Source organism: Impatiens glandulifera, chromosome 7, assembly GCF_907164915.1.
Source record: "Impatiens glandulifera chromosome 7, dImpGla2.1, whole genome shotgun sequence".
NCBI classification, from domain to species: domain Eukaryota; kingdom Viridiplantae; phylum Streptophyta; class Magnoliopsida; order Ericales; family Balsaminaceae; genus Impatiens; species Impatiens glandulifera.
Window position 1 is genome coordinate 39975148 of NC_061868.1, and position 8974 is coordinate 39984121.

The 8974-nt window shown below is 33.8% G+C and overlaps 1 protein-coding gene across 5 annotated transcripts; it reads left to right on the forward strand.

The window, feature by feature from the left end:
- The first annotated feature begins 548 nt into the window (after window positions 1–548).
- LOC124944552 lies at window positions 549–7189 on the forward strand. 5 transcript variants are annotated; one of them, XM_047484838.1, is made up of 8 exons: window positions 549–777; window positions 992–2393; window positions 3663–3742; window positions 4392–4997; window positions 5084–5390; window positions 6275–6440; window positions 6537–6636; window positions 6728–7189. In XM_047484838.1, the coding sequence occupies exons 2-8, from the start codon at window positions 1251–1253 to the stop codon at window positions 6843–6845; spliced, it is 2520 nt and encodes an 839-aa protein (XP_047340794.1). In that variant the 5' UTR covers window positions 549–777; window positions 992–1250; the 3' UTR covers window positions 6846–7189. The 5 variants fall into 5 exon arrangements, with proteins under 5 accessions (XP_047340794.1, XP_047340793.1, XP_047340795.1 ...); XM_047484837.1 differs by having other exon boundaries at window positions 1186–2393; XM_047484839.1 differs by having other exon boundaries at window positions 1192–2393.
- The last annotated feature ends 1785 nt before the right edge of the window (window positions 7190–8974 follow it).

Here is an 8974-nt window from a genome sequence, read left to right on the forward strand (position 1 = left end):
AAAAAAACAGTACTCAATAAGTTATCAAGCTCGTAAATTCTCGAGAAAAATTATAATTCCCCAATAGTCTACTGACTTTCTTGAACGAATCTCAGATAGTGTCATAATAATAGTATTATGAATGAATTGAACGACTACTTTCCTGAACTAGTGTCATAATAATAGTATTATGAATGATACGTATTGAACGACTACGATTATTAAAAGTTCGACGATTTCTCTCCAATCAGATAGTCCACCAACAAATAATTGGGATGGTAACCATAATATATAAGTTTGTCATATATGTCGTATCAATTTAAATTTTCCAATAACTACTCAAAGACTCGGACATCACTCAATGAATCTCAATAATAAATAATATATACATTTTTTATTATTATTATTATATCAAAACCTTATATCACCCTATAATATATTTTTGATTAGAGTTAAAATAGAAAAAACTATAGAAGGAATTATTATTATTATTATTTGAAGGGGAAAGAAAGAAGAAATGAAAAGAAAAAAAAGTGAAATTTTCCGTGTGATATATAAATTCTCACCTTCCTTAGATTTCGGTATGTCTCTCTCTCTCTCATCTGTTTGTGCGCAATGAAGACGATTTCTTGAGAAATTAATTTCACTCATATGCGCTCTCTTCTCCTCTCATCTCATCTTTCTCCGAATTAATCTCAAAGCAGCCTCGCCCTTCAATCTTCATTCATTCTCTTCATACCAACAACAACAACGACGCAAATTCTACCACTTTCACAGAACAACAAGAAGAAGAAGAAGGTATGTATTATTTCAATCTATATCTCACTGTCTTCCTTCGTCTTTCTGCTTACTTTTCATTCATTCATTCATCATCTTGACCTGTTTTAAGATTGGGTTTCCTTTTCTTTTTCATATTCTCCTCCTACTCCTCATCAATTTCGAATTTTTCATGTTTTAATTGCGCAATCTCGTTTAGACCTGTAATACCCACCTGCATATTTTTATTTATCAGGTGAAAAATGTATCAAACAATGAATCTGAGCCTGGTTAGGGCACTCTTTTTGTGCAATTCCACCTCTTTTCATCTTAAACTAGGATTTGGTCCTAATTTCTTCATCTTGAATAGGTCATCCATTAGCTAGAAAAAAAAAATGTTTCCTTTAGGTTCTGAATTGTTGTTGGTGGGCTCTATCTATCTGTTATGCACTGAAGGGGAACAAGACCAAGAAGAAGAAGGGAAGAAGCTTGTCACTGTGGTGTGAGAGAGTGAGATGACCGACATTCGGCAACAACAGTTGCAGCAACAGAAGCCTGATAGTGTCACCACTGATGCCCGCACAGAATTCGAGTGGGGATTGGAGGATTTGGTGCGAGGACACCTAGATGACTGTATGTCTTTTACATCTTGTAGCTCTCCACGTATTCCTGAGGATGCTGAGGATGATGAAGGTGATCAGCTTTTGCGAAGGAGAAGAAGGTCCGATATTGATGGTGATGATCTGGCTGAGTCTTCCGCTGCTCGAAGGCGCCATTCCAGGATCCTCAGCAGATGGGCTGCTAGACAGGCACAAGAGATGTTTACAACAATCGAGAGGAGAAACAGAGAAACCGAGTTAATGGCATTAGCGGGACTCCACACTGTTTCCATGCTCGATTCGTCCTTCTTGAGAGAGTCACAGCCCCCGGTACCTTCCTCCAGGAGGCAGGGTAGTAATGTTCAGGGGTTGAGCACCCGACCGTCGTCCATTTTGCAGATGTGGCGGGAGTTGGAAGATGAACATGTCTTGAATCACGCTCGAGAGAGAGTAAGGGAAAGATTGAGGCATCAGACGAGTGTTGGATCGCGCGCAACGAATATCTCGAGCACGACTATGTCTGAGAATCAGGAGACTGAAGAAATTCGAGGCGGTGCAGAAGATGTAAGTGGGAGCGAGGCTGATTTTATTTCTAGCCGCGAGCAGTCGCCTGATCTTGGTGATATCGAGAGGGAGAGGGTTAGGGTTAGGCAAATTGCGAGAGGATGGATGGAGAGTGGTGTCACGAATCGTTCATCAAATGTTTCCCAGAGAAGCAGTGGTCCTAGGGCAGAGTGGCTTGGTGAAACTGAACGTGAAAGGGTTAGAATTGTGAGGGAATGGGTGCAAATGACTAGTCAAGAGAGGGGATCTCGGGGTAGTAGGAGAGGGGAGCAGACTTCTAGACCAGGTTCGCAGGTTGAAAGAACTCGTGAAAGTATGGTTGTGGACCAGGATGACGGCCAGCCAGAGAATGCTCGAAGAGACAGGTTGAGATTAAGAGGAAGGCAAGCTTTAGTTGACTTGCTTGTTCGGATTGAGGGTGAAAGACAGAGGGAGCTCCAGGGCTTGTCGGAACATCGAGCTGTTTCTGAATTTGCTCATCGCAATCGCATTCAGGTAAATTCTTCACTAATTTTATGTTTCTATATTATTATTGAGTCAATTGGAGGAGCAAAAGATTATTGTATAATTTGCTGACGACGGTTGGTCATATTATCTTATTTTCACTATTTTTTTTATTTGTCCTTTTAGATTCATGTCTTTATTGTTCTTTTGTTGTATCATACATTCTTCTTGTTTGCATGTTACATCGTGCTTGGTTTGACAAAAATAGTTCTTAGTTCAATTGAAAATTCTCCTCCATTTTCTCCAGAATTTCTTCTGTAGAAAGGATTGGAAAGGTGCACACTAAGGTGAACAGTCATACTTTGTCATCATCCATGCAGAGAAAACATTTAAGCCATATACTAATATTATCAGATGCTTGTTTAAACATGGAAATCAGAAACACTTATATCCAGGATTTATTTTTCTGTTTATCAGGGTAAATGTGATCTTTACAGAATTATATTCATGAAAAGATGTCTATTCCCCAATGCCTAGGCTAGATATTGTAGATTCTGGTGTAATATTAATATAAAGATTGTCTAATTGTACTCGCATTCACAGAATCTCCAATTTTTTATCTGTCAAAGGCTGGTTATTTTAGAATTAATTTTGATGGGATATGAATAATCCCTGCAAATTATATGTGAATCACATAAAATTAGTGTGTGATTAGACACCTTACCTTTAATATAAAAAATGGTTTATTTGCATCCTTCAAAAATGATTGTTGAGAGTTTCTTTTTCTACTCCTATTGGGACATATATAGGATCTTGTTATGGTTGTGGACAGATTCTTTTATTTTCAAGTGTTTATTTTCAGATTAAAATTTTGAAACTGGAAATTCCAGATGTTAGGTCTAAAGTTCTCACAAAGTCTGTGTGAATATTTAAAATGTTACTTCTTCCTCGATTGTATGTTTGTCTTAAACTACATTGGTACTTATTTGCTTCTTTTCATAAAGGCCAAGTCCTATCAGTAGAAGAAATTGCTTCAAATGTAATTTCGTAACATTTGATATAACTGTCCCCTAGAAGGTCAACTATCTGTTGGCTTGCACCATTCTGTGAGAAGATGTAAAAGAAAACAAGGAAAAGAAGCACAAAATTTTTTCTCATCCAGAAAATTTCACCAATTTTCTTATTCATTTCCTCATTTATGCCTATTTTGAGCTTGATAACATTGCTGCTTTACAAGTCCTGAATTTCTAGGACTGATTTTGTTCTGCTTTTAATGGGTTGCTTCTCTTTCTTGCTTTACAAATTGTATTTTCTCAACAGTCACTTCTCAGAGGCCGGTTTTTACGAAATGAAATCCCTGTGGAGGGTGAGAGACAACGACACACAGTTTCCGGTTTGAGGTACATGATCTTCAGAGATAAGATCCGGTCTACCATTATTGTTGATTTAAATGCATCTGTTGTTGAATTCTTTTAGTAATATTTATTTTTCATTGGATGTGCATCACCTACATTCTATACATATATGTTTTATTTCCTCAACTGAAATACTTTATTGTTCCACTTTTTGTCTGTTATGGAAACCATAGTCTTGTCTTGCTTGTGACAAGTAGGTGAGCCCACTGCAGTTTACAGTGAAAGAAGCACACATACATATATTTCTGGTAAAATTGCATTATCCTTAAGTCGAACTTGGAACAGGATAACTAATTTTAAGCAGCAAATTTGGAGTCCACATGACGTACACGTGCTATAATTATAGATAATTCATTAGTAGATCCTCTGTTACGGAAGATGTTTCTCACTTGTAAAATTTAGGTTTCTTTCTGCTTGTGTTCTTGGGGCTGATAAATTAATTTTGGCATTTACATGATTCTTATCGGTAGAATTTGAACATGCTTTTTATCATACGTTTATTATTCACCCTTATATTTATTACATCGATAGACTCTGGGAGTACATTTGTAGATTTATCATCCATTTATAGTTTTCTGAGTATTTTGATGTACTTACATATACATGTTCTTTTGGTGACAAATCTTTCTTGTAGTAGAGAAGATTTCCGCTCAAGATTGGAAAATATTGTGAGAGGACAAGCAGCAGGAAGCCATTCTGATACTTCTGTCCCCAATGACGTCATCACTAGTTCTAGAACTGATGAGGCTCATGTGAATACAATAGAGGACAGTTACATTGGAGATAATGAGCTACCAACACAACCTGCAACTCAGGAAATTGAAACTGACATCCAACGAATATCAAATCCTTCAATAAATTCAGAGAGTAATAATTCAACTGGAGAAAATCCTAATTGGCAAGTGACTATCGATGAAAGAGAGGATCATCTTCAGGAGCATGGTACTGATGATGGGAGAAGAAACTGGATGGAGGCAACATATGATCAAATAAGTGAATGGAGAGATGAAACTGGAAATGAGGTTGTGGTTGTGGTTGAAGACCATCCAAGAGATCCACGAGAAATCAATGATGTTTGGAATGAGGAGGGTGCGAGTAGAGAACCCGTAGAAAATTGGACGAATTCTCCTTCAGATCGTCCGAGGCTCAGACGATTTGTTCCTGTTAGAAGAGTGAATAGATTCAACCCACCTGATGATGATAATGTGTATAGTATGGAACTCAGAGAACTTTTAAGCAGGTCTTTTTTTTTTCTTTTTTTCTTTTTTACTATTTTTCCCTCTTCTTTTTTGGTTTGTTATTAAAATGGATTCTTGTGTTTTGCAGGAGGAGTGTGTCGAATCTTCTTCGAAGTGGTTTCCGAGAGAGTCTGGATCATTTAATCCAATCCTACGTAGAAAGGCAAGCGCATGCACCCATTGACTGGGATTTGCATAGGAACTTGCCACCTGCTTCACCTGATCATGATGATGACCAAGATCAACAAAGGGAGGAGAATAATGAAGATCAGAATGATATTGTCCGACCTTCATTGGTGTTACCATCTCCGCCTGTACCCCCTCCACAGCCACTTTGGCATCAGGATTTGCATCACTCTACCTGGTCCCGCCACAGTATGCATCGATCCGAACTTGTAAGTTATATCATGTTAATCATCATTTAAGCAGTTTTCCTTTACTGTTTATTTTTTTGGCAATTTTGCTTGCTAGAAATTGCTGAAAATAAACCAAATTGAATACTAATTGAAATGGTACTTATATTTTTATATTTACAATTTCTGAAGCTGGATTTGGGTTCGGACAAGAAAACATCAATAATTCCTTGGAAACAATTTTTTGTGAAGTATTTCATCTAGATGTTGATTTAGATGAGATAATATTCTAGAACATAACTTAACGAGACATATATTCATAAAATTGTAGACGTTTTCTCGTTCAAACCTAGACTCAGATTTAGCTCCAAAAAGTGTTTCCAAATGGAGATGTCATATGTCACTTGCTTATTCTTTATTTATAAGACCTACAAATTTAAGTTGGATTTAAGATTAGAATATTGGTAATTTGACAACTATTTATTGCATTTTATTTTATTTTCATGTTGTTTAATAATATGGATTATTCTTGTTTACTAAATTTTAGATCTATTATTTTTAATGATTATACTACACCAACTACCATATGTCCATATGATTCTCCATCTGAATAAATTTCCAAAATTAAACCAATAACTCGCAATTGAAGATTTTTGAAATCCAATTGAGCTGTTTGGACAATTTTTTTACATAAAAAGTTGTCTTAACTGAACTATTTACACCACTAGGTCAGGCCATCCGCCGTAGCTGGTGATCTCAATCCCAATGGGAATCCTAGCTTATCTTGCTTGTTTTATAGACCTTGTCTACTTCGAGATGTAAATTGGATTTATTTTATAGAGTTGTGGAGTTTCTAGATTTCTCTAGTGGCTACTAAAAGAGAAACCGAAAAGTGAATGTGATTTCTGTATGACGTACTGAAACAGGAGTGGGATATGATTAATGATTTGAGGGCGGATATGGCAAGACTTCAACAAGGCATGAACCACATGCAACGAATGTTGGAATCCTGCATGGACATGCAACTAGAGCTCCAACGCTCGGTAAGGCAGGAAGTTTCTGCAGCTCTAAATCGCTCTTCTGGCGAACGAGGTTATTATTATTATTATTTGCATTTCCTCTATTTTGATTTTTAAATTTAGTTATATTACGGTAGTTTAGAAGAAATGAATAGTTATTAAATTCCAGGGGTAGCAGAAACATCAGAGGATGGATCGAAATGGGGACAGGTTCGAAAGGGAACTTGTTGTGTTTGTTGTGACAGCCTTATTGATTCTTTACTGTACAGGTAATGTATGAATTTGATCTCCAAATTTGTTGGCAATAGGAAAGTGATAATTGTTTTGGTCTAAGTAAGTTAGTTTTATTTATATATGCAGATGTGGGCACATGTGTACTTGCGCAAAATGTGCAAATGAGTTGATTCAGGGAGGAGGAAAGTGCCCGTTGTGCAGGGCACCTATTGTCGAGGTGATTCGAGCTTACTCAATACTATAATAATAATAAATAATAATAATAATACTATAATAATAATAATAATAACAATAATAATGATAATAGAGGAAGGAAAAGTGTTGTTGGAATGAGAAAAAGTGTATAAAAAGGAAGTAAATGGAGCTGTTTGATTCATTGCAGCCTATTAAAAAAGCACTTCAGTTGTAGTAGGATATGTTACTAGTCTTGCCACTCTTGTTGTTCTGGTTATATACGTGTCGTCGAACGAACAAACCCACGCCTCTGCTGGTGTATAATTTTGAATTGTCGAAGGGCATCTCCTTTTTTTGGTTACTGATTCATTTCATAAATAAAATTGTCGCCTCAATTTTCCTTATTTCTTTCTTTCTTTCTTATATTAGCCTCTTCATCTGGGTCTAAAAGAAAAGATCATTTGGTATAAAGGGTTGATGATTGTTAGAACATTGTTATTCTTCTTCTTCTTCCATGGAATATGACAGTTACAAACAGTTTAGTAGTCACAAAGGCAAAAAAAAGAAGAAAAAAAAAAGAAAAAGGGGATTCCTAAATAAAATAATGTATTGTTGCAACTCAAAAGCTGATTACAAATCATCTTCTCAACTGATTCCAAGTGGATAGCCCACTTTTTCCTTGTACACTTTTTTGCCTAGATTTGTTTCACTTCCTTGTTCTTTTTTAAGGAATAGTCATTTTATACATTTTATAATAATGCATTTGGATGGAACTAGGTTGGTTTTTCTTTAATTAAATTTAAATTTAGTTTTATTAAATCGGTTATATTTTATGGATACCCTAAATACTCACAGATTGTATGAATTGGATATTAGGTCAATTACATAAAAAGAGTAAAATATATTATTTGATTGTAATAATTTAATTATATATTTATATTTTATATTATATATTAATTATTTTGTATATATTAAATATATTATAATATTTAATCATCTAAATATATTAATTATTTTTTAATTTTAAATTATAATATATATATATATATATAATGATGCTTAATTTTGAAAGTGTCTCGATGCGTTGAGAGCTGTGGTTAATTTAGATATATTTGTAAGAATAAATTGATATTTGGGTCGGATTCTGGGTTGACCCGCACATAAACTTAAAACGGTTAAAAATAAAATTAAAAATTCTATAGGTATATTTCGTACTCGCAACTTAACAAAAATAAGTATATTCTTTAACCAACTAGGCTAATAACACTATTTATTTTAAATTCAATACCAAATTTGATAAACGCGGAACGTTGTAATAATATTTTTTTATCCGTATGCATCGCACGTGGATCTTCTTAGTTTTATAGAATTTATTTTAAAAATAAAATTATAATAAAAAATAAAATAAAAAAGCAACTGAATTAGTTTATTGAAATATGTAAAATTGTTTTTTAATATTACAATAATGTAAAATTATAAATTATAATTATGATAAAATTGCTTAAAAATTGAATTATCGATTCTTAATTCTTAATTTAAGACGGTTCGAACTGGTTTATAAAAATTATAATAAAAAATAAAATAAAAAAACAACCGAATTAGTTTATTGAAATATGTAAAATTGTTTTTTAATATTACAATAATGTAAAATTATAAATTATAATTATGATAAAATTGCTTAAAAATTGAATTATCGATTCTTAATTCTTAATTTAAGACGGTTCGAACTGGTTTATAAAATGACACGTTCAATTTCAATCTCATTGTCATTTGTGTTACTTTGTTTTCAAATCTTAGTAGGAGTTAATGACTTTTTTTCCTTTTCTCTTTTAGATGTCTTGGGTTCGAGATTATTGCAATAAGTTTCGCTCATCTGATTAACTGGTTGAGTGTGTTTGCTTTTTGTTCGTCCGGTTAATTTGGTAAGTATTTTTGCGGGCTATGTGATTAACTTGCGGAGATTAATCGCACTCCGAAAGAGAAACGAAACCCAACATTCTATAAAACTAAATAATAAATTTTTTTTACATATTTATAATGTTTATTGTTTAGCGTTTGGTATAAATTTTATATGGCATAAGTCGTATATAAGTATAATTAATATAAGTTGTATAGGTAATTGTTATTTTGTTTAAATTATAAATAAAAAATGTATAAGTTGTATATAATTAATAATTTTATGTTTGGTATAAATTATAA

Excerpts from the sequence above, each read along its gene's own strand:
- LOC124944552 (XM_047484838.1), top strand. The coding sequence starts at position 1,251 with ATGACCGACATTCGGCAACAACAGTTGCAGCAACAGAAGCCTGATAGT. Across the intron at positions 4,998-5,083 it reads CTCAGAGAACTTTTAAGCAG|GAGGAGTGTGTCGAATCTTC; the intron begins GTCTTTTTTTTT and ends TGTGTTTTGCAG. Across the intron at positions 5,391-6,274 it reads GTATGCATCGATCCGAACTT|GAGTGGGATATGATTAATGA; the intron begins GTAAGTTATATC and ends GTACTGAAACAG.